Source organism: Nothoprocta perdicaria, unplaced genomic scaffold (assembly GCF_003342845.1).
Source record: "Nothoprocta perdicaria isolate Ctin4 unplaced genomic scaffold, notPer1 scaffold_22, whole genome shotgun sequence".
Classification (NCBI taxonomy): domain Eukaryota; kingdom Metazoa; phylum Chordata; class Aves; order Tinamiformes; family Tinamidae; genus Nothoprocta; species Nothoprocta perdicaria.
Window position 1 is genome coordinate 1,665,041 of NW_020455415.1, and position 25,303 is coordinate 1,690,343.

General features: G+C 45.1%; 1 protein-coding gene, 1 long non-coding RNA gene and 2 other non-coding genes across 4 annotated transcripts; 1 reads left to right on the forward strand and 3 right to left on the reverse strand.

Moving 5' to 3' along the window:
- Positions 1-356: 356 nt before the first annotated feature.
- Positions 357-1,398, forward strand: LOC112947107. Its single transcript, XR_003249339.1, has 3 exons — positions 357-462; positions 649-711; positions 1,294-1,398. It is a non-coding gene; the product is annotated as an uncharacterized LOC112947107 (long non-coding RNA).
- A 14,175-nt stretch (positions 1,399-15,573) lies between these two features.
- Positions 15,574-25,184, reverse strand: LOC112946946 (protein FAM122A-like). Its single transcript, XM_026038913.1, has 9 exons — positions 25,102-25,184; positions 23,749-23,805; positions 23,368-23,411; positions 23,234-23,288; positions 22,904-23,005; positions 21,889-21,977; positions 21,277-21,341; positions 20,196-20,292; positions 15,574-18,897 (listed from the first exon to the last, which is right to left on the reverse strand). The coding sequence occupies exons 1-9, from the start codon at positions 25,117-25,119 to the stop codon at positions 18,747-18,749; spliced, it is 678 nt and encodes a 225-aa protein (XP_025894698.1). The 5' UTR covers positions 25,120-25,184; the 3' UTR covers positions 15,574-18,746.
- On the reverse strand, positions 18,994-19,138 carry LOC112947143. Its single transcript, XR_003249352.1, has one exon. It is a non-coding gene; the product is annotated as a small nucleolar RNA U109 (small nucleolar RNA).
- Positions 19,246-19,389, reverse strand: LOC112947144. The gene has a single exon (XR_003249353.1). It is a non-coding gene; the product is annotated as a small nucleolar RNA U109 (small nucleolar RNA).
- Positions 25,185-25,303: the final 119 nt, after the last annotated feature.

Below are 25,303 nucleotides of genomic sequence, written 5' to 3' on the forward strand. Positions count from 1 at the left end.
GGACTTGAGTTCTCCACAAGCAGCGATTCCCCAACCCGCCAGCTCAGGGAACGTCCTCCATGTCTCTGCACGCGGGTGCTGCAGCCTCGAGGACTTGCCCAGAGTTGCATAGGGGCCGAATCCGGTTCCCTGTGCCCGGTCCTGTCCCACAGCAGCGCTATGTGGAGCARCCTGGTGCCCACTGCTGTCAAACTGGCCTCTCAATGCACGATGAAGCGGTGGGGACAGTGCTGGGAGCCGGCGCGCTGGGAAAGGCGCTGGCACCAACTGGGAATGCCATGAGCAGGAGGCCTTGGGGAAGAGAGGCTGTTTGGAGAAGTGATTTTTGAGGATTCAGCGCAAGGAGATGGAGTTTGGAGCAAAAGCGGCGTGTGCTCGTGGAGAGTCCGGTGAGCCGAGAGCCAGGGAAGAGGTGCTGCTGGAACTGCTCCCGTTTCCCGAAGGAACAACGCAGGTCTGGAGGTAGGAAATGTTCAGACATCCTTTGGAGTGGCCACGGCGCCAAAGCCTCCACTGACTGGGGMAGAGGCTGGTGGATTCATGCTCTTTTTGCAGTTTCTACTCCCACCAGCCCTTCCCCCCWTAAAAACTTAAAAATAAGAAAGAAGAAAAAACCTCAAGTACTAAATAATTGCTCTGTTCTCACAGGTGAGCAGCGGAGCTCAATTAATTATGCTTTGTGAAGTGCTTCTGATCCTCTGATGGAAACATGTAAGGGCAAAACACTATTATTTTGCAACTTGCAAAGCCTGATAACAGCAGTGAAAACGGAAAAAGTTTTACCACTGAAGGGTATCACAGCACTGAGCTTTTTCCACTCAAGATCTTAGAAACTAGCTGATGACTGCTGCTTTTCATTTAGAAGGGCTTTTTTTCCCCTCTCCCCGCACCCTCCTTTTTGCAAGAAACGCAATCACTACCAAGTAGTCTGGAGGGACTTCATCTTTAAACAAATAGTGTTTTTCTTGTTGGGTGTGCACTATTATTTTCTTAATTATTCCTGGATTTCTGCCTGTTCCACCAAGAGTTTTCTCAGATGGCAGAAACAATTGGTCCTTTTTTTAACTGCGCTAATAGCCAAAAAAAAGTATCCCTAATAAAAAGGCTCTGTACATCCCATAAACTAAAACAGGACACATTTTGCCAACAATCACACCTCTTCACCAAGGCATCTTGTGCAGTTTTCCTTCTTTTTCTTTCCTTTTCCTTAGCGTTACTACTGTTATTTACTATCACTGCTTATCCTGGCTGCTGTTGGTGTCAAAACGACGGATTCGGTCGTTTCTTTTTCAGCTCCGGAGCCTTCCTGCTCACCCCTTGCATGCGGGAAGAGCTCCGCAGCTGCAAGGGAATGAATGGGCAGGAAGATTCACCTACATCTCGCGTCGACTTGACTTGTGGGTGGCCTCGTAATGAATTTGGCCCCGGGGCTCGGCTGCAAGGTACGCGGGGTGGGAAGTCGTGCCGGGAGTCGGCCCTTGGAACCCAACCCAGCCTGGGGAAAATGGCTTGTGCAGCTTTGCCTGACCCGCACCCTTGCAAGAACTAATTAAAAAGAGAGAAAGAAAGAAAGCAAAAAAAAAGCCCCACGCTTATTGGAATGTCAAATATAAATGTCAGCGTTTCAAATGGAACGGTGTCTTGGGAGGCTGCTGCACATTTAATCAGCCCGTTGCGCCATCTGTATCGTGCGCTAAAAAGCAGCGGCGAGAGCCACGAAAGGCACTGGCTTAACATCAGCAGAAGTGTGTGCCAAGCGCGGATTATGTCACTGCTTTATGATCCTGCTTTGTAAAGGGAGAAAGCTCTCGGGGAGCAGGGACCCGGCGTGCCGGAACTGCACCGCAGCGAGGAATATTTTTGTAGGAATACTTGTAGGAATATTTTTCTCAAAACAGTAATTATTTTAAGTATTAAAAGTACAGTAAATATTAAGGGATGTTTTGGGGGGGCAGCTGCTGGAAAACCTGTGCAAAGGCCCAGCCCCTACCCTGCTCTCCTCCTTGGTGTTTTCATCATTTGATCTATTTAGTATTTGGTGCAAAACGTGCTGCATCGCACGACATTTTTTGGTTATCAAAATATTTTGGTTATGCGCCAGGGAGGGGGCGGGCTGGTTGCACAGCAGGCGTTCCGATAGAAAACCGCTTCCGTGGCAGTGAAACAGCATCGCTGGTGCCCTTGCCACCGCGCTCGGAGCCGGGAGCGCGCGGGAAGCTCCCGCTCCCTGCCCTCCTGCTGCACAAAACCAAAGTGCGACCACGGGCGCCGCACRCGGAGATAAAATCAACCAAGGAGAGGCAGCAAGCGCTGCTGGCAGAGCATGGGCCGACACYAGGAATCAGGAGCTTTTTGCATCCCCAAAATAAGGCAGCTCTCGCACATCACGGGCATCGAGGCCTTTTCCAGCACAGCAGCACTGAGGCTTCCAACTGCAGAGCTGTTAATGGTCTCGAGGAGCGTTAACCTGAGTATTGACTCTCACAATGACTGACTTTCTTCTTGCCGTTTCTGTGTCTAAGCAGCCTCATCCCTGAAACCCGCCGGTTTGATGCTTTTTTGGAGCCGGCTACAGACCCAGCCCTGGTCGTTCGCGCAGCAGCCTGTCCGAAACGCGCTGCCCGGACACATCTGTGCAGATTTTGTSCCCCCCAGCAAAGCCCATGAGACGGGACAATTGCAGCACAAATCAGGCATTTGCAAAGCCCTTTTTGGGCTGATACAGGAGGAAAACTGGTATTTTCAGTGGAATATCTTTTGCACCGTGCTCCTTTACCACCTGTGGACATCTGCCGTGTGCGTCCCGCTGTTTAGTTTTGCTCTCCAAGAGTTGCTTTGCAGGATCTGAGGCAGACAGGGGAGCAGCAAGGCCTAGGGTGCACTTCACTTCTGCTGCTGCCTCCCTTCCAGCAGCCGCCTCCGGGGCCGGGCCGCTCCTGCTGCCGCTTCCCSCTTCCAGCGGGAAGCGGCAGCAGGAGCGGCCCGGCCCCGGAGGCGGCTGCCAGGCGGGACCACCCAGGGAGCGCTTAATTAGCTTAATTAATGGCGCCATGCGCCAAGGGGGTGCAAGGGCTCCCACTCGCACCAGTTCAGCTGCTGCAGGTCTCCGTGTGCCAGCGGGATGGGCAAACGGCCTCACTGTGATGCTGGCCGAGCACGGGGTAGCCCAGGACGTTGCATGGAAGCCAGCATTCCAGCTGTGGGAATCTTCCATGCACCCATTCCTGCTCTGTCCCGTGGCAGTTAGCTCTGCTCCGCGCATGTGTGTGCAGCAGGAATGACCTTGCTTTTCCTTGCAAGCCAGCGATGCACTTGATGCTGTATTTGGGAGCAATAATCCTGCTCCCCATGCCCCCAGATTCCATCCCTCCTCCTGGCCCCATTTGGGAAGACCAGGATATCCCCACACATGTGCAAGGAACTTTGCATGGACCCCAGCAGCCCTTCGGGAGAGGTGGCRATGGGATCGTCAGCTGGAACAGGCGCATTTTTATTCCCATTCTTCCACAAGAATGTGCCGACTGTGTCCTATAAAATATTTTAATAAAGATTCCTGAACTTTGCTTCTGGGAATGGGACCTACATTTCAGTACCTTGCTCAGGAAAGAAATCCAATTTTGTATGAAAGAAAGAGAGGTTTCGGCCTCTTGGGGGAAATACCTAACTGTAAAGAGAAGAGAAAGCCCAAATTAGCGGCGTGATGTCAGTAAATGATACCAGGAGTTGAGAAATCCAGGCTGAGTTTCGCTGAAACCGCTCAGGGCTCCCAGCCGCCCCATCTGCCGAGAAGCCCCCTGTGTAAGCTGGGAGAGCTCCGTGTTTTCACGTGTTTTTAGGGAGATTTGGGGAAAAAGTGATTTCGCTGGGGAATTAACAGCAGTAACGAAAGGCGTTTGCTCCTCTCACCATGCATTAGCGTGTCGGGACGCACGCGGCTGCAAACCTGTGCGGGACAAGTGACAATTGTGGAACACAAGCTGGGGACACCGAGTGGCCTGGCCAACTCATTCTCTTCAGCCTCCAAAGGATAGAATATCCTAGATAGAATATTAGTTAGATAGATATATTGATAGATATACCGAACGGTAATGGGGCTGCTCTCAGCCAGGGACAAACTTCCCCTGTGTCACTTTCTGTGCCTGCAAGTGGGAAAGTTTTGCTCTCCGAGCTCTGGTTCTTTCACACTTTCACTTAGTTGGGCTCTGTGGTTTCTTGTGCTGAAGGGAAAGCAGCTGTTGGTGATACTAAAGAAAGTTAAACTGGAGACACCTACGTGTTTTTAACCATTTATTTGCATCTCCAGAAACAGTGGTGGAAAGCGGGCAGCTCGGCGTGTGAGTTCAAGGGATGTGTCCTGGGAAAGGATTCTGTTTCACGGGCACGTGGAGCAGAGGGGCGCAAAGCACCGCCTGTAGAGGCCCAGGAGCCAGGGCCGTCCTGCTGGGGATGCCCTTGGGTGCTGGGATTGACTCTGGAGCAGGAGCAGATGTGCGGGAACCAGCGGTTCCTTCCCGCGGGAAGAGCCTCCCTAGGGTGCTGCCGAGCGGGTTTTTAACCTTTCCTCCCCCAAACTTGAGGTTGTGTTTTTCCCGGCGGCGCCTCCTGCGCGCTCCCCAGGGAGGCCGGCGGGCAGGGAGCCACGGGCGCTCAGGAARGGCCGCTTTGTTGTGCGGCGGAGCCGCTGGAGCCACTTCCAGCGAGCCCCGTGCTCCCTTTAAGGATTTATTGTTTGTAGCGGGAAGCGGCTCGGGACCGCGCTCGGGGGGGATGCAGCGATCCCGGGAGGCGGCCGCCGCTCCCACGGCGCCGCTCGGCTGCAGCGGGGCCGCTGGAGCCAGAGAAGTGCTTCGGAGCGGCCGCTCGAGACGCCTTCCTGGCCGCTGCCGCTGCCGTGCTGCGGCGGCCGCCCCCCGCCTGCTCCCTGCCTGCCCGTACCYGCCACGAAGCCGGGGAGCAGCGAGGGTTTTGTAGCGGGGCCGCGAAGCGTCGCCAACGCGGGCGACGCTGGAGGACGTGCATGGTGGAGCGTTGCAGCCCGCGCTGCTGCAGCGCAGGCCAGTGCAGCACAGCCCAGGCCATGGTGCTTTGCAGCCCGCGCTGCTGCAGTGCAGCCCAGGCCAGTGCAGCACAGCCCAGGCCATGGTGCTTTGCAGCCGGCGCTGCTGCAGTGCAGTGCAGGCCAGTGCAGCACAGCCCAGGCCATGGTGCTTGGCAGCCCGCGCTGCTGCAGTGCAGACCAGGCCAGTGCGGCACAGCCCAGGCCGTGGTGCTTGGCAGCCCGCGCTGATGCCTCGTGGGGGCATCTCTTGCAGCTTAGGGTGCCTCCAAAACCACCCTGGGGTGTCCCCAGCGCCCAGGTAGCTGGAATGGGTGCGAGGGCACAGCGGTGCCAGTCTTGCAGGGCCAAAAACCAGCAGAGGGAGCACAGGAGTGCAGGAATCCCTCCCGGACCAAGGAACAGGAACTGCCACCACGCTGGGCTGCAAACCCCTGCACCTGCAGCAGCGCTGATTGTTCCCGAAAGAGATTTAAATCACTGCGGGGAGTTTGCCCGCTCACTCATGGGGAAGCATCACTGGCGTTTTTCCTGTTTCCTGCTGTGTTTTGCAGCCTGCAATGCGGCTGCTGCCAATGACCATCCCGGCCGGCGGTGGCTCCGAGTTACCCAGCTGGTGCCTTGGGAAGCAGGAGCACAGGGATGCTTGGAGCGGTGCTGCGCGGGCGCATCTGTGCTCACTGCCCYGGGGCACACTTGGGGCCTCTGTAGCTCTCTAACCCGCAGAAACCCGATGGAGTCTCARTAATGTGGGGGATCTCAATAGAAACCGCTCCGAGATGGAAACACTCTGGCTGCAGCTGGCAGGGCAGTTTGCTGCGAGGTTCTTTGCAAAGTTCAGCGTTTTCCTTTTCATGGCATGATAACTTGACSTAGGGTAATAAGTCAGATGCAGCGGCCTCATCACCCGGCATCCCCTTGCTGCTGTGTTTCAGCTGCCATTTATAGCAATAGCATTTATAGCAACTTTTTTTGTGTGTGTGTCAGGTGAAACGTGCTTTCTGGCAAGCCATGGCTTGCAGTGCGTGACACGGATGACTGCAGACCCTCTCCTTGCCCGTCGCCGCAGGCTGGAGGGCTGGCAGGGCTCTGTTGCCCTGGTGGCACGCAAAAGCAAACACCGTGGCCGGGGTGATCATTACCTCGCTTGCACACTCTGCTTTCGGGCCTTCGTAGAGCAATAGAAACAGCCCCCGTGCCTCCCTTAGGCTGTTCTTGCCTCCACTGTTCTGATTTACCAGMTCTCCTTGAGCTCAGAGCAGGCTGCTTTTCCCCAGGGTTCAAAATAACCCTGGCCGTCTTGGGTCTGTAAACCAAACCAAACCCAACCTAAATTCTTCTTTGCTGTTCTGTGACATGTGAGGGAAGTCCCGTAGGTCATTGGAGGTGTCTCCTTTGCTTGGAGGTGCTTCTTCATCCATATGAAGTTGGGCTGGCTTTGCGAGAAGAAAGGGAAGCCCAAGGGGATATTGACAGCATTTATACCAGGCTTTCGCCTTTTCTTCTTTTTCAGTCTGAGCCTGGGTCCATCTGCAGCTGCTGTGGGTCCTGTTGATGGACCAAGCTTCGAGCTGGTAAAACAAGTGCACTCTGTCCCAAGGTCAGCTCTCTGCACACATGCAAGGCCAAGCTCTGGTTTAAAAGCTGTCCCCTGACATGACAGCTCCAACAAACAGGGACCRCCCAGTAGTAACTTCAACTCTAATYTGTGTGGGCAAAATATAGGGCAAAAATCTGTACTTCTGGGGCAGGTGGAGAGCATCTTCAGCTGCTTCTAGCTCCTCAAGACCAGCCCACATGGCTGTGCCTTCCTGCTTCTCCTCCACATGCACATTAAGCTTTGCACAGGAGGAGACCACAGCAGCGAGAAAGTGAAATACTTTCCCGTTTTTTCATCTCTTGGCCAAAATCCAAGTATTTTAAACATTTCTGTGAGGGATTGATTCCCCCAGTGAATCTCCTAGCTCCCCTCTCTAACTGCAGTAGACCCAGGGCTGTTTACATTAGATCAGCACATGCCCTTTGCAGCACTTTACATCGTGTGCACATCGTAGAGTGGTGGAAATAGGAAAGCCATAAACGGGGTAGAGGTATCTTCTGGGTATGAAAAGCAGAAGAGCTAAATTTTGTAGTGTGTTCTGTCACAGTGAGCTCCTAATTTCACTTCTGTGGTTGATTTCTTAAAGAGAGGAAAGGAAAAGAGTAAAGTGTGATAGCAGTCGTACAAGTGGTTAAATTGAAAGATCTGTTGCTCTTGCAAGGCCGCCATAAATAGTTTAGGAAAGATCTTTAGTGAGTCTCTCTCTAAAGGAAAAAATAGGTCCACTTTRAACTCCACTTTTCTGATTTGGATATCCAAGTCAGTGCTGCGGTCCTTTAAAAGGGCCAAGCTCTGTAGGAATTGCCATGGAGAATCAGACACAGAGTTGTGGTTGCCAAATGTAAGAGAGAAAAACATGAAAAACTCCAAAACAGGCAAACTGGGGATGATCTGCCTTCCTCCAGAAGAGCTCCCCCAAGCCCTGGAGACTGCCTAAAACATTGAAGCAAGAGGATTTGTCCTATAAAATCCCAGGTTTGCATGACTCTTCATGAAGCAATGAAGAACAATGGCTCTTCTCTGTAGGAAGATTCTGCAAAGCATTTGATAATTTTATAGAAACACCTCATTGCATATTTCAAGAATTCCCTTCACCACCCTCCTTCCAGAAGCATATGAACCTCCCCAATAAAATGCAATTAGAGGCACAACATCTTGTGGTCCCTGTGGGTACTTGAACATATGGAGAAACCTTCATGAGCTCTTTCAAGGCCACTGGAGAGGCTCGTGCGAGGAAGGTGGGTTCCTCCCCAGGAGACACCTGATTTTCAGGGAAGGAGCACAGGGCAATTAGCCATTGCAAAGCAAGCTAATGTGGCTAAAGAATTAGGAATTGCCTAGGCCCCAATAAAACCCAGTGCTTTATACGACTCAAGATGCAGTTGGAGGAATCTGGCTAATCTTTTACTCTCCTAGTAAATCATTCATTGAGGCCATCTGTGAAATATGAGAAGAGCAGCTTCAACCCAAGATTCCCGCTTAGCAAAGCTCTTGCTAGCTTGGCCGGAAAGAAGCTTTCCTGATAAAGCCCATAGCTAGTCCAAACCCTCATGATTTCCAACAGCAATTATCCTGCTATTAGAGAAGCAGCCCTTGAAGGCCCTGAGGTACGGATCTGCTTTTCCAAAAAGGGCAAGGGAAAGAAAAGCCTCTCACTGCTCTCTCATCCAGAAGTCTCCACAGAAAGGTCCCATGTGTAGCCCACGGACAAGGCTAATCACATCCCCCTTGGACACTGGGAGGAAGGAACCCCGTGTCTTGGGCTGAACCTTGGTTTTGTTCAAGGAGCAGCATGGACACCCAACTGGAGACTGTTATGCAGTGCAGCTCTACCTGGAACCCAAACTTGCCCTTTTCCGCAAAGTTCCTACCTGKGCTCAACGAACGTGCTGTGGGACCATTCTTTGAGGAGGAAAAGCTCTTCCAGAACAGGCCCCTCGGGTCTCAGCAACAGGCTTGCTGCGCATCTGCTGCCTCTGCCCAGAGTCGGGTCTATGTTTTAAGAAGCAATTAGTCTCTCTCTGCAGGTGTTGCTGCTAACCTGGGAATAGAAGAAAGACCTCAGGCAAAAAACTCATAAGACAGAACAAATAAAATTTTATCTGACTGGAGAAATAGGCTGAACACCTAAGCAGAACATTCAAAAATATGAGTTACAGTCTGTCTCCTCTGTGAATTAAAGCAATACATTTTTTGATTTTTTTTCAACTTTCCAGTTTCCAGACTTTTAGGAGCTGCAATTCTCAGACAGCTCAATGGCTAGAAGTAACCGAGAGTTTCAAGGTGGAAGATGAGATGTTCCAGCTCCTGGAGCCAATTACTTAAAGTGAAGTGAAATCCCAAATAGAAGTCAGAATAAGATAATGAATAAGAGTCAAAGCCTGCAGCCTTATCCAATGAGGGGCTTCCAGAGAAGACATGACTTGCAACCCTTCCTTATCGCTTTTATCCAATTCCAAAGTACGGAGCACGAGTGCAAGCCTGGCCGAAGCACAACCCCCTCATCTGCTCGTCACCCACAGCCCCGGCTTGGGACAGAGGTGCCAGGGATGCCACAAACATCTGCCTGCTCTCCTGGGGCTCCTGACACGGTGCCCCATGGCCACAGGAGCACCAAGTCGTGGCACAGAGAAGATGAGGAGACCATCAGGCCTTATGCATGGTGCAAACCCCTAGGCACTTAYGTTGTGGTTAGGCACCTTGCAGACATATAGACCAAGATGCCCCAAAACATTCGCTCCTTCCCTGATAAATACACGTAATATTCTTGGTTTAGACTTGAAAGCCTGAGCCCAAGGAYAGAGCTCCCAATGACTAAGTCAACTTTGGGAAGTGATTATGTCTTAGACCAACACATGTCAAACAAACAGTAGGAGTGTAAGTTCCTAGGAAGCCAGTGATCCTTTTTGCTATTTGAACTTTAACCAAAATTTGGTGTGATAATCCCTCCGTGCTGTGGTTTGTGAGGTTTAAGTGCGTCTACTGTTTTTCTTGGCTATCTGGTTTTCGCTGCACTGGGCCTTGAGGTTAGGAAATGTGTGGAATGCATCAAATGTTCTGCCTTCTCCCTAAAACCTGCTCAGACCTAAGCAAAGCAGCATCCCCTGAACCACTATGCTAACCAGCTTAGTGACAGTGCCTTTCTGTCGTGGAGAGGAGTAAAATAAGATTGGGAATTGCTTTATTTTGTTTTCAAAAGCACATGGTTTTTACTCCCATGTTATAGAAGAAAACACTTTTTCTTTACTCTGTGTATTGGCTAGGAATGTTATGAAAATAATTCTTCTGTTTCCGATTGTATGCAAGAAAATACTATAAAGGCGAAATGGTGGGGAGATGAGCCAGGGTACTGCCCGTGGCAGGAGCACCGGGGAGGGAAAAGGGGAATGACACCCGGAAGGTAACGGGGAGAGGCTCAACTTGGTCCAGTTCATGGTGGGAGCAGAACCTGTTGGAAACCTCCTCCAGCACAAAAGCGGGAAGAAAACCATCTCATAAGAGAGACAACAGACTAACGGACTAAGTTAGACTAATAGACTAAATCATCCCAAACCTCCCCTGTGCAAGCAGGGCATCCGCTCCTGGAGCCCTCTGCAATCCAAGCTGTGAATGAAGCTTCTGAATCTAAGCCAAATGAACCAGAGGGATATTGATGGCTATTTCTCTTGGAAAGCAGAGCTTAATTTTACCATGGGGGTATCAGTCAATGTGTGAAGAGCAGGTGATGTTTTGTGAGTGGCAACCTCTGAAGATCAGACTCCAGAAGAGGAGAGTGGAAGGGGAGTTCAGAGGGAGGATTGCGGAGCTTGGAACCACTTCTCTTCTGCTCACAGTTAATATCTGCTCATCTAACTGGCAATTGAGATCAACAGCTAGTATTTTTCCAACCAGTCTAAGTGAGCTAGCAGTTGGGTTTCATTCAAGTAATTGTTCTAATGGATAATAATGTGTTATTATGACTAGAGGGCTCATTAGTAGAATGTTGCACTAAACTTAATAACCCAAACTCACCATACAGTGTCCTTCTTGTGGGAGGGTCACTTGTCTGGGAAGGAGAGTTGCGTGATCATCTCTAAAACCTTCTCCCCTAAGTTCCAGCTTTGGAGCACCAGTTGTTCATCATACCCCAAACTCAGCCTTGGAGTCCCGCCAGTGAAAACAAAAGGAGTAACAACAGGAATGGATTMGGCCCAATTGCTTTCACATTTCCAACTTGAATTTCCAATTCCAATACTAAAGGAGAAGTAAAAGAAAGCGTATGGCACCATGACAAAATACACACTTCAAATGTAAGTCTGCCTGTGCTGTCAGTTATGCCTTTGGAAAGCGCACCAAGGTGAGCTTCCATAGGCTTTTCCATAAGCAAAATCCTGCAGTCATTCCGCAGAAGCAATGGATACCCCAACTTTGGCTGCTGCACGATAATGATTTTTGAACAAAACGGTCACATTAATCCCGCAGCTCTAGGCTGCTACGCTTGAGACTTCAGACGGGTCTGAAGGAAATTAGCAACTGCCAAGCAGAGATATAAAGTCACGAGGATTTCATTTAATGAGAACAGACTGAGGCAAAGTAAAGCGTGTGCATTCTATACCAATGCCATTTTCTAGGGAGAGCTTTGCACAGATACGAGGGAACAAGTTACTCCTGGCTCTGACCTGCTCTTTCCTGCACGTGCTGACGAGCCAGGGTCTTCAGCCCACTTGCAGGGGCTGCCCCATGGAGGCAGCTGAAGAAAAAATGTTGCTCTTGGAGCCCTGGAGTAATTCCGGGGTGGGATTCAGTGTTTTACAAAGGTGTAACAGAGTTATCCAGTGATCGCAGAACCAAACTGCAAGTTAGAAATCCTGGGTTCACCTGCTTGCTCTTACTAAAATAAATAAATTCAAGGGTTTTTGTAATTATTGTGATGATAATCATTTCAAATGTGAAAAACATCACAGAAGGACTAAGCCTAAGAGCAGGTTCAACCGTGGAGCTCTGCAGCGCAGACACGCAGCTCCGTTCAGCTGCAGATGAGGAGCTGGGCTCCTGTCGGCTGCAGGAATCACTGCAGGTTGTCTGCAAAAATCCCCGCGTCCCGCAGCACGTGCGAAGGAGAAGGTGAGCTATGAAAGAGCAGAACGGCCCCGGTGCAAGGCGGAACACAGGCCGGGCCCTGTGCCCGTCCCAGCGCCTGCTCCAAGCAGCTCATGGTGCTCAGCCCATCGACGGTGCTGGTGCCAGCCAGCCTCACTCACGCTTCCCCCTGCCTTATTTCGAGCAGTTTTAGCATTACCGATATGATGAACTCCAAGATCGACTCTGGAAAGGCATCAGGGACTCCGAGAGGAAGAGCAAGAAGAAAGAAAACGTTAGAAACCTTTGGCAATAGAAGTTGCAGGATGGTCGCAGTTCAGGCGCRCTTCAGCTGGTGTTTAGCCCCTCTCGGTAGATGCTGCTCCGCGCTTTGCAAGCCCTGCCACGCCATCCTGCGGCCATCCCCTCCAGCGGTAACCTCTCATTCCTGTGCTCCGAATCCCTGAGCGCTGCTGGACTAAGCACAGTGCRTATGATGCTTATGGGGCAAGTACCATATGCACCAAATTCCTCATTGCCAGTACAGAGAAAGGCTAAAAACCTGCACTTACGTCCCCCCAAAATACCTGATTTGCAACTTGTGAGGATGCACGGCCGGCTGTGTCTGCAGAGCCCGAGCTCAGCTCCTCTTCCTGAGCACGAGCCCCTCACTGGCTGCGRGCTGGCCGGGATGCTCCGCAGGAAACCCATCCTTTCCTCCACACGGAGCCGTGTCCCAGSTCCCATCCTGCTGGGCCGTCTCCCTCCCGCTTCCCTTTGGGCTCCAGCGCAGCAAAAACAGTGCCCGGCAGCAGCTCTTCCGAGCTCTTTGATCCCCTTAAAGCTGCTGCTTTCACAGCCCGTTCTTGCGCACGAACAAGATGCTTCACGTACCCTGCCTAGCACATCCTCAGCTCTTATTTAAAGCACATTGGCCTGAGCTCACTGTATTTTGCTCTTTGTGTCATTTCTCAAACCTATGCTCATCGATCATAGGCACAGAGGCATTTTTATTCTAGTTTTCCCTTTCATATCTATTTTTCTTCCCAATTCTTGGAGGTTCTGAAYTTAAGCAGAAGTATCTGTGTTGAATGAAAGCTGAGGGGCTCGTGGCTGTAGCTGATTTTTCCCAAAATGTTAGGAACTTACAGCGCAAAGGGCCTGATGTGTCAAAAGCCAGATAAAACATTGGGATTTGGATTCCAAAGTAGCTGATTTTGGTTACATTCTTCATTCTACATTGGTCCCCAGTTTGGGATACCACTCTTTCCTACCCATATATTTGCACTTCTTTCTATGTATAAAAAGCATCAATTTTGCCTTTTTTTTTTTTTCTTTGTAAGATTGTATTGATAAAACATTGTAGTCCTTGTAACGAATTTAACTTGCAAACTAGTTGGGGCAAGGCAAATCTTTTTGTTTGAGCACAATAGGGTTTTCGTAATCTCAGCTATAAACTGCCCCAATATAAATAATAGCCCGGCGCTGGGGCCAGCTCTTTTAACTCGGGGGAAACTCGGGGGAAAACTCCACGCGTGGTGGAGGCTGCAGCAGCGCAAATGCAGGCGACACGGGAGTTAACCCCGTCAGCTGCTGGGAAAACAAGCGCCTGTCATCGGCCCTGAGCTGCGCTTGACTCATGCTGCTAAATCTGAGTTACTTTATAATCRGAGTTCTGCATAAACTACATGCAAATGCCTTGCCGAATTCAAACACAATGGTAATTCTTCCAGAAGAATGACAGGGCATCGTCTGAAAAATAATCAAAAAGCCCCAAATTCTGTTATATCCTCAAAATAGGAGATATGTAAGAGCCCATGAAGTCTGATAGTTTTATCATATCTAGTACTTATAGTTATTAACAGCAAGTTATCCTTTCTGTTTCTATAAAGATAAAATCTCATGACCCTCAGGAATAATCTAARGGAGACCGAAGGTGTCATTATTAGAGTATAAATGATGCTTTGGGGGCAGAAGGGGACAACTTGGTGTCATTAATGGCTCTGCTGAACCACGGGGACTGTTACTGCAGCCACTTTGAGACCTGAAACAGGCGCTGTCCTCAGCGGTAGAAATGAGCAAAACTTGTGCTTATTTGGGAATAAACCCTTCAGTAAGGAAAACTGCGTGTTAGTGGGGAATAGGGGGTAGATCTATTAGGTTTTGTTGCTATGTTACTGAGGATATATTCAGAAAATGATTACCTACATTAAAAGAAAGGGGAGCCTGCAATAAAATCAGCTAAATCAGTAGGCTAAAAATAGGTGTTCTTCTGATTTCAGCTTCTTATTTTTAAGACTTTACACTCCGAAGGTCACTAAAACCAGCATGCCCTCTTTGCCGAATGCAAGAACGTACCTGCTCTGCATTCACAAACTTTTGGAGTTTAAGAGCAAAACAAATTGTTCTRGTTTGGAAAAAACAAAGAACTTTGGCCCAGGCTCATCAAGGAGAGTCCAGACTCAAACCGGAGGCCCAAGAGGCTCCATATCAAAAGGCTTCAGGATCTAAAAGCAAGCAATAAAAAGCAGCTTTAATACAAAGGAATGGTTTGGATTGAAACAAGAGCCTTCTGTTAAGTGCCCAGTGCACTAATAAAAGCAGAGCCTTAAGGTATATGCATGAGTTAAAGGCAGGAGCTGCATTGAGGGGAAGGGTAGTGACAGGCCAGCTGCCCCACTCACCAACATCCTCACGCACAAGGACTCTTCGCTTGTAGCAGGAAGCAAATCCAGGCTTGGATTTGCTTAAATCAGCACTGCGGCCTACATGCTCCTTAAGGAATCAGCGCTGTCCTAAAACAACATCCACTTCTGATTGCAGCCCAGAGACAAAGGTCTCTGCAGAGAGTTGGGTACTGGGGTCCCTGAGGGGAYGCAGCCCCCAGCCCCTGCCCTCTCCCAAGGCAGCTCCAGTTCTCGAGGGGCAAACACGGCTCCTCCTTTTGGGGATGGATTGAGCAAGCCGCCCTGGATTTGCCAAAAAGCTTTTTCCCCATAAAAGTCTGAAGAGGCCAAAACCTCCTGAGGATCAACTGCTGAGTGGAAGGTTAGTTGGAGAGGGGAAGTCTACACTCAAGGCTAAAATCCCACGCTGTATCCAAAGCTCTTTACTGCATCTTTCAGCTTGGTAGTATGGTACCTGCATTGCCCCCCTTTGTGCCGAGCACCAGATTTGCTAAGGATTATTTAAGCAATTTGGAGATAAACTGGAACTTTGAATGGGAGGCAAGTCTCTGTGAACTTGCTCTGGACTGTTGCCATTTGTATAATGGCCTTGGGATACAAGAGGTAGGTTGTAGASCTGCAGAAATATTTCTTGGTCTTTACGCCAAAGAAAGCAAATGAAACAAGTCCTATGACTTCATAAAATATTTGAATCAATATTAAGGCAAAGCTTTTTTATTATGAAGTTAGCAGGAAGATTATACGCAGATGAAATTGCTCCAGAAAAAACACAAATTCACTTCTTTGTCATCATACAATATATTTGTAGGGTCTACAGATAAGGTGGACAATTAGAAAAAAAGCAGTTCCCAAGAGTACTCTTTTACCAAGATAACAAAAAGACCTTCACCAGTTCTCTATGTATTATATTTTTGGCCTGTGCATTTCAAAACTGAGCTTCCTAATAAATAAAGTCTGCAGGACTCTGATTTACTTCCTCACCCACTGAGAGCTTAATTACTTTCCTCGCAGGAGGAAGTATTTAATCACAGTCAAAAACAGCCTCTTCAATACAGGCTTTTTGGGGGCCCATGATCCCCAATTTGAAATTCAATGAATTGGAATAAAATACGCACACTGAGATCTGTTTCCTGATTCAGAACATTAGATATTATCAAAACAAAGAATTAAAACACAGAATTCTACAGCTCATATAGCCTTTTTTTTCCCCCCTAAATTACCAATAAAATGCTGCCAGCATTTTAAGCTTGCTAAATGAGGGCTGAGTTTATTTCCGATATAATCTAAAGGCAGAGCTATTCAACGAGCCCTGCAAAGTCTAACATCATAACACTGTGCTCATTAACATACTAAAAATAGTCTGTGTAAAATGCCGCTTGAATTACACTGCTTATTTGCAAGCGTTTTCTCCTTCTTAATAGTTACTGTGCTAAAAGATAAGCCATCTCTGGGGTTTCTTAGCAATTCCCAGCAAAAACGCATCCAGTTTTCTTTTGGAAGCTAACTTCCAAAAGGAAAATAAAAGGGGGAAAGGTGAAATTCCCAAACATCCATCATAGCAATTCAGGGCTAAGTCTGGTGATATTCAAAAACAAACAACAAGCGGCCAGAGGCTGCATTTAAAGTGTCTGGGGTTACCTATTAAAGTGACTACCAGCACCAACTGCTAGCCCCAAACTGAAATTAAATTCACTGCAGCCAAGATAATGCAATAAATCCAATAAATGCAGAAAACGTGGCCTTTCGGTCAGTTTTAGTCAGAGTCTCCTGCACTAACCTTTACACAGCAGTAAAGATTGACTCTAAGCAGCAGCAACTCACATGCAGTTAGATACAGGCACCAGCTAGAAAATTAGAAAATTCCATGTGTCCAGTGTTAACACGAACAAGTGGTCTTAGCTGTGTGCAAGTTTGGTCCTAAACGGGATTATTACAGTTGCACAATGACATTTAATCTGAAACAGAGTGCATATATATATATATTTTATAAAAGCAATGTATTTTAAAGTGTGAAGAATAGGCAGAAGGTTAAAAAAAATGCTGTAACAAGAGCGATAGTTGTGCGTTTGCTTTATGAAGCTTACATTCTAATGTTTACAGAGGCCAGCACTTATATACGACTCTCCACTGACAAACAAATCTGGAATACATCAATTGTACAGGTAAGTCAGCCAAATAATAAGCAATAACTATGCTCTTCTTCAGGAAAGCATGCAATAGGTTTGCCCCTTCTGCCACCCCCAGGTCAGGTTTCTAACTCACAGCACCAAGACGCACGCTATAATGAAACCGGGGCACAAATAACAAGTCGAATTTTATCACAGACCGTTTATCAGTACTTTGCAAATGKAAAAAGAGCCTTCTTTTAACAGCAAGGAGGCAGAGGAAATACAAGCATGAATAAAAAAMCGAAGCCATTTAAGACATCGAAAATTCAAGAAATAGCACTGTGCATATACAAATAAAATTGACATTCAGTATTGTAGAGCTCTTTTAAAAATGGCACCAATGGACAATATTTTTACAATATGCACATTTATTGGAAGTGGGGAACTGATGCTCCGCAGAAGAAAATGGTAATACAAATGAAAGTGCCACTGTTGGCCCATTATTGTACTTCTTACAAATGCAATGGAAACGCTTTAAAAAATAATATGGTATGTACACGTTTTCTGGAAACTAAACAGCTTTTTCAGAAAAAAAAGCAAAAAACTATGGTTCACCCCTACCCTTTTTAGCCAGACAGTATTGCCAGAGACTGTGCTCACTTTTAAAGCACATAATCTTCCTTTAAATTCAGTGCTATTTTCTTTCAAAAAAAGATCAGAAGTTGTACTTTTAGATAACAAAAGCATTTATGTTACTTATAAACATTCAAAAATGGAAGCTTATGATTCTGGCAGACAATGTTGCGTATTAAATACAAACCAGCCAGCAATTACTGAACATAAAAAACTTATTCAATCATAAAAAAATACTATAATTCATCACCACAGACTTTTTACATAGTTATAAATAATAAATAGCATAACACAGTAGATTACAAACGGATTTATTTTGCCCCATTAAGTCTCTTTAAAAAGTAAAATACCTATTGTCTTACCTTAGACTGACCAAGATACCGTATCGAGACTGCTCAGAGCTCAGACGCAGCTCCTTAGCTGAGCAATTTGCAGAGCAAGTTGGCGGTCCAACCTTCAACATTTTTAGCAACCAAATGTTCATTCAGTCGCTTGCCCTGCTTGTGACAAAGGCATAAAATGCTGTGGGCAGCAGATAATAAAGTCCAAAGGTCTTTATTATATAGGCTGCCCTCTCTCAGCGCGGCCGGGAGCTCCCCCAGCCCCTGGCTGACTAAGGAAAGCTGCAGTGACAACAGGACCTGGTAAGCACCCTATAAACAAGCTGTACACTAAGGACTTTTCCCACCCACCCCTCAGGTTTACATTCCATAATTTTGTAACAATGTCCCCTAAGGCACAAAAATACCTATGACCTCAATGCCACAGGAGACATTGATGGTGCCATACATGTTCTCCTACACAGTAGTTTCAATAACTTAGTTATTATTTGCACTGTATGTCTTCGAATGAGGCTTGGATTCACTTTCCTTGGCCAAAGGCTTCTGAAAATTGACCATATTTCATATAATCTGTAGGATGAAGGGTCTGGAGAGAGAACTATGCAGCTATTTCATAATCGTGTTCATAGAGTACTGTTACTTTTTCAACCGATGGCAGAAATACCAGTCACTATTTTTTTAAAATGCAACAGAATGAGATTTCCAGACCAGTAGTGGTCTTCTCTATTAAAGGAAGTGACTGGTAGCAATAGGAAGAAAAAAAAAAATCCCCTTTTGCGAGAAAATTTGTGAGTAATTATTGGAGAGGGGAGGGGAAAAAAAAGGTAAATAGTTTTACTTAATGGTAGAAGTGCCAGAGAATAAGTTAATATTTTCAAATCCTTCTGAACCACGTTATTTCCCTAGACATAGCGACCACAATAGTGATAAGTACTTTTCTAAAAATTGCAACACTAATAGGTAGACACCTATTTTGGAATCAAAAGTGTATGCAAGTTTTTGAAAGCAAAAAGTTAGTATAATCTGAGCAGACATCTTGCCTATAAAATAAATCCGCAAAAATCAGACATTAATATGGTCTAACATGTCCATTAAATGGATAAATCAAAATCACTGGAAAGTTGCCAAGGATTACAGTTACAATAATTTTTTTCCATTTAGCATTAATCCTCGTGTTAATGGTTCAAGGATCAGAGTTCGTTTCTCTGTACGAGTGCACAGTCAGGAACAGCACAGCCAGCCGCCGCCTCAGAGCTGGTTAAGTCACTTGGGTGAGAGATCATCCATCAAGATGAACGAAGAGCAGGAGTTGGAGCACGTTACTGGGGACTCCGTGGTTATGCTGCCTTTAGTCAGGGAGTCAGAGGAAGAGCCAACGCTGCTGCTGCTCCCATCAAGAATATCTGAAGACAGACTGGGGAAAGAGAGAAATCGTTATTAAATAACATGAGCACTAGGACTTCGTATATAACAAATCAGTTAAGTCAGGGCATTTTCTGCAGTGTAAAGGATATGTAGGAGACATATACTACCACTCAGCCTCTTCTGCAAGACTGGCGGCCCTGAAGACTCCTTGTTTTCTCTAGCATGTTATATAGATATTCATGCTCCTTAAGGGAACGAGGAGCAGAATGACGTTTTCTCTTAACATGCAGAATAAATTAAGACCAACTTCAGCCAGCTATCGAAAAGAGGTGACAACTGGTGCGAACAAACTTTGAATCCAAATTAGTGAAGTTAATGAACTTCTCCCTTGTTGAAGAGATGTAGGAGACATATACTACCACTCAGCCTTCACTGCAAGACTGGAGGCCCTGAAGACTCCTTGTTTTTTCTAGCATGTTATATATATATTCATGCTCCTTAAGGGAATAAGGAGCTGAATGATTTTTTCCTTAACATGCAGASTAAAACAGTTATAGAAAAGAGGTGATAACTAATACCACTAGAGCAGAACCACAGAAGGTTAAAGGAAAGAAATAACAAATCTACTCAGCAATGCAGCAGAGGTGTCAATCAGTGAGCTTGTTTTTACATCATTAAAAGCAAAATACGGAAATGTGTTTTTCCATTTTATATAAAGAATTCATCTGTTTTGATCTCGACGCTTTGATATATACAGAGGACATGACAACTGATATTATTAAATTTAGCCAGAAGCAAGAAGAAAAAAAAAAGGAACATTTCCGGAAGTTCCAATTCTGTAAATTAGCTGAAATTACGGTATACAGTTGATATTTTAGAATACTTTATCTGATTTCTTTTGACACAAAGCAGTAGTCAGCTTCTTACAATCTACAATAAATAGACAGCACGTAACACTAAAAATCATAAAATATATCAAGAACTATGTGACTGCATCAACCACTCACACATAAGGCAACACATTTTCTAAATATTCAGGCAAGTGCCACCTATATTATATTACCACTGCCCATTGTGCACCAAAATGAGGAGGAATCATCTCTGCAAAGTAACTTTGTTTATGAGCCAATTATTCAGTACTAAAGTTATGAYACAAAATCTAGGTTAGAGTCTGCTCAGGAGGAATTTAATAAAACAAGCTGAACATTGTTACACTACATTAACATAACAGTTAATTCCTAGTAAAATGTATACATACACTACACAAATTATTTTTGAAAAAGCAAAAATGCTTTTAACAGATTGACATTCCTGTTTTGGCATTGCAGGGCACATAAAATATTTTACCATGAACTGAGATCTGTCAGATGTGTAACATCTGGAGAAAGCATGTTGGTTGTTCCTTGAAAAAGTCTCTTTGGCTGACTTTCAGTTTCCATTTCACCTAAAGAAAATAAAAAGACCAACTTGGTGTACAATTGCAACCTCCTGAATATAGCAAATACTCACGTGCACATACAATTTTGCATAAAAGCTGAATATAAAAGTTTAGCTTGTGTTATTCACCRTGGTTCAGGCTTTCTTTATACCTGTAATCGTTCAGTGGCATTAAAAAATTTAAACATGAGTGAAAAAAATTCAGGGATTACTAATAGCCAAGGCAGAAGTGACATCTCCAAAGAGCTGCCCATCTTTCCATCAATCCAAAGCCTCCTGAACAGCGTTGCTTAACAAGACAGTCAGATTTAAGAAAAACAAAACAAAACCACCCCAGTTATCTTTTCTTAAACCATAAACATACATCTTCTACAATAAAAGAACATGCTTTTGGTCCATTCCAGAAGGCTCGAGTAGGGAAGAAATGTATCGTGTTAAAGGCATGTTTGCAATTATCTTACAATTCTATTATGAAGACTTGGTCCAGGATGCATTTTGAATGTTCTTAGCACTGAGTACTTCCAGGAAGGAATGCATGTTTCCCCTTGCCACAGAACACTGATATACTGCATTTCTCTAATTCTAGCCCACTCATTTTCTGAACTTTCAGAGTGAAAATAAACATTTTCCATGGAGTACTAAGTTTAGATGATATTGCATGATAAACAACATTCCAAGAATGATCTGAAGGGTGTGCACCCTACAGTGACACTCTTAGAATTTCACAGCTTACAAATATTCATAAACATTTAATTCAAAATTGATTAAAGTATGCCTCTTAAGCAGCAGCTGCTTTTAAAGGTTTTCATTCTTATATTTTAAACTAGTTCCTTTATGTTTTATCTAGAAGATAGGATCAGCAAATTCCAGTTCATTGTGGATGCAAGTACTCTGTATTTAAGGGACCATAAAAAAAAAAAAAAGGAAAAGAACACATTTAGCTGGAAAACCATATCTATGTTGAAATATCTGATAATGTGAATACACATACCTTTTCTTTTAATGGGACCAAGAACACTGGGCCTGATGCAGTTGATTGGACTTTGACTCCTCCTGCTAAAGAGATAGTACTGATAGTAAGGACTGTAAAGTTCCAAATTTGAAGAGGTTTAATACCAAATCAGCATAAACTATCACATGAAATGCTCTTTAAAACTACTCCAATGCAACTGGAATGTGAGGGAATTTGAACATGTAGATAAACAAGGACGTTGCCTGTGAGAGGAGACTGTGTGATTCTGCTGTACAAACACACAGTAGACTTTCTATAGTTTTCTGCATAGCACATCACATTCTCCCTTAAATCCATCTCTGAACTGGATATAGTGTTTATATAATAATACAAGCTTCATTACATTTGTCAGCATGTTATCTGAAACACCCAGGAATTTCTCAAAGTCTGTTTTAAAGTTGACACAGACTATTAAAGAACATCCACAGGAACTTGCCTTGCTTTGAACTTTCAAAGCATTTTCACATGGCAGTATTTCAACTYTGATAAAGTAAAATCTCGTTTAATGCCTGAACGTCACCTATAACTAACCTTTGTGCTTGCCTTGCAATTCAAGTCAATGAATTCCTGTTACTTTGAGAAGCCACTTACCTGGAGAATCGCCTTGTTGGACTGGGAATAGGACTTGGAGGTAAGCCATTACTACTCACAAACATTTGCAACGATGGTGAAAAACATTGCTGCAAAAAATCACATCAAGAGACCTCAGCGTTATCTTTTAAATACTCTAGYGTTCCCTCTCCATCCCTTCAAAACATCCCCAATTAAAGAAAAYCTAGTAACAAGCTGATGGTCAAACACAACGCTAGAAAGAGTAAAACTGAACTTACAGAAATAAAGTGGCTAAAGCAGTGCTCACATTAACCTGTTTTTATGYGGTTTTTTGAATTTAAGAAGTTGAAATAGATGCCATTTTCTAATCACTGTTAAACTCATATCAGGGTCAGTACCCAGTATTAGTACTGGCTGCCCTGTGCACCAACACACGTGCAATGAGAGAGCAGCACTACAACAGCAGAGCCAGAAAAGAGCATTAAAACGAGCACAAGGAGGCAGGTTCTTCAAACACAGTTGCCAGTTTCTCTGGGCAACATTTTTCAGTTCTCCAGCAATAACTGAAAAAAGTAGCAGATCTTTATCTGAAGTCCATCTCTTTGCATTTTCCAGCATCTGCCAGTCTTKAGTGCAAATTCAAAGGGGCAATTTTGAACAGTCTTTCTTTCCAGCAACTTTATGCTCTGCTTTCCCTATCCGGTGGGCACATTTCCACTGTCATCATCCAGGTGTGCAGCTTCTCACCTTTGTCTATTTTCTCTCTCCACATTTGGTACGTTCAGATCTTGATGCTTCTTCCACAGCACTGCCTCAACTTACGTAACTTATGTCCTTATCTGATTAYTGTAGTCATCATCTTAGACCCAGAGCCCTAACCCTCTCAAACACCACTCAAAAGGCAACAAGCAACTAAGTGCTAAAAGCCAAGAAAATGCAAACTTTGTGTGGTCGAGCTATATTTTTTTAATATAATGACAAAAAAAAAAAAAAAAAAGTCAAGTTTCCTGTACCTTCACAGTAACTTACTCTTTTGCTTTATCATATATCCTACCTTTCCTATTCCTCTCGTAGGAGAAGGTGCAGGCGAAACTGGGATGAAGTCTATTCTTTTTGGGGAGGAAGATTTCTCAGACTTGTCCAAGTCATTGTCGCTCTGTAAATACAAAAATTTCAAACTTAATAGTGACACAGAATGTTGCCATAGAATCTAATCCATCTTTCTGATGGAAAGTTATTAGGTCAAATGCCTGAAAGAGCTAAACCAGATGGCTTTAAGAGTTCCTTAAGCTATTTCCACAGTTACTTCCTCTCTTTTCGTTAAAATTCACTACACTAGGGTGTAGAAGTAGAAATAAAAATGAAACATCTATAAARAGCTTACCAGGCTCAAGCTTTCCTCCCATGATTGGCTTATCTGCATTGCTGTTTGCACTTCCCTAGGACACAAAAATATCATCAGTAGCTTCAAAGAGGACAATTCGGGATACTTTATCACCTTGTTCCACTACTACTCACCTTTCATGTGCTGTTTCCCTGTTCATTAAATCCACTCCTTCCTCCTGCAAAAGACAGAGATTCTGAGTTTCTCCGGTTCCAAAGTGCTTAGAACACCACCCTGGTTCAATAATTTGCCTTTAGAATTCCAAGAGGAATGCTAGGAGCCTTCCAGAAAGAAGAGAATGATACCAGCCCACTCAATAATTCTGCTTAATAAACAAGTATACTTTAAAACTGCAATGAAGATTAAACATGCATTGCAAGGACACTTTCATGCCAGAATTGAGTTCTTCAACTACTAAAGGAAATGGAGCTTAAAGAAAAAAAAGACATTCTCATTATAGAATCCTTTACATAAATACTGGAGCACTAAGATATATAGTTAAAAACTACACTTACCCTTCTGATCTGATGAAGTCGGCTACTAGGAATGCGAATAGGAGATGATGACAGCAACTGAAAAAAATGACAACTAACGTGTTTAAATCACAAAAAACACTGGGTCACACACATGCTATTTCAGTCGGCATTAGGCTTATATTTCAGTTTTAATTTACCAAGAATGTAATAAAAAACTGATCTGTACATGCACAGCTACATGACCTTGCAAACACCAGAATACTGATCTGCAAGAGACTAGTCCAAGTGCTTACAAGTTCATTTTATCACACAGCAAGTGGCACAGATCTCAGACTCTGGGGCTCAGTACCCCAAGTGCAAGAATAGCTAAGTATGGCAATAGGAAAAGGCAGTATTATGAATGAAACAAAAAAAGAACATCATGCAACTTGACTCTCTAAAGCTGACAATGACAGACTCCAGTATTAATTTATTCAACCATCTGGCTTATAGAAAAGAGGAAAAATCTCAGTGTCTCAGTGAACAGCATTCCTTAAAAACTTCACTTTAGCAATAGCAGAGCATTTTAACTCTGGCTACTTTCATACASAAATGTAACATGCCCACTCAAAATGTAACATATTATGCAACATGGACTGTTTTGAGTTACAATATTTCTTAAACATAACTTTCCAGAATTTTAGAAGAGTAGACTTGGAACCAAAACTCCATCCCACTTGATCTGAACAAAATTGAACATATGTTGCTTATCTGTCTCTCCAGACTTCAGGTTTTGAGAAGSAAAGCTTAGTCTTTGATGAAAAAGAAATAAATGATGCGGGAAAGTGCAGAGAGGTCCCTAAGCTGACAATAAGGAAAGGGAAGAATGGAGAAACTGACCATTTCTGAGAAGTTCAGTAACTGCAGAACTACACAAACTTACAGACTAGGGGCATGAGATTCACTCAACATAAATCATTGTTTTCATGTGATGCTCTGATGCCTAGATTGTTTTTTTTTTTTTTTTCAAGAAAAAAAATGTCTATTAAAAAAAAAAAAAGTGTTCCAAGGAAATCTTTGGTTCCCTCTTGTACACTTTTACTTAAGTACAAAATAACTATTCACAATGTTCAGTTGTGACAGCAGTTTTCTCCACCACACAACGCTCAGCTCGCACGCTACGTTGCACAGATTCTGAAGTGGCTTCAGTGATTCTTCCCTTGTGCAGGGGCAAACATATGCTCATCCACAAATTTATTTGTATGCAAGTTGTGGCCAGAGGTGGAATAAAAATACAACATTTTGAAAGCTTGCTAGGACGCGCTGCGCAAATGAAAATCAAGTTCATCTTGACTTCTCCCTGCTAACTACTCCTTGCTCGGCATAAACAAAGCCACGACGGAGATTCCCTACCATACTGTGACGGCTCATAACTGTTGTGCTGTTCCGGCGAGTTCGCAGCACGTAAGGCTGAAAAACCTGCGAGTTATCACTGAGGAAAACAAAAAAAAAGTGGGGGGGAAAAAAAAAGGAAAAAAGAAGTTCGGTGAGCGGGTGCTTGGGGGCGGCTCCGTTCGCGGCCGCCGAGCCCCTCCGCAGGCCGGGCCCTCTCGGC

Bases quoted from the DNA above. Each gene is read 5' to 3' on its own strand.
- LOC112946946 (XM_026038913.1), bottom strand. The intron at 21,342-21,888 runs GTAAGTGGCTTC...CTATCTCTTTAG, and splicing joins CCAACAAGGCGATTCTCCAG to CAGGAGGAGTCAAAGTCCAA. The intron at 20,293-21,276 runs GTATGTGTATTC...TATTTTCTTTAG, and splicing joins TGGTCCCATTAAAAGAAAAG to GTGAAATGGAAACTGAAAGT.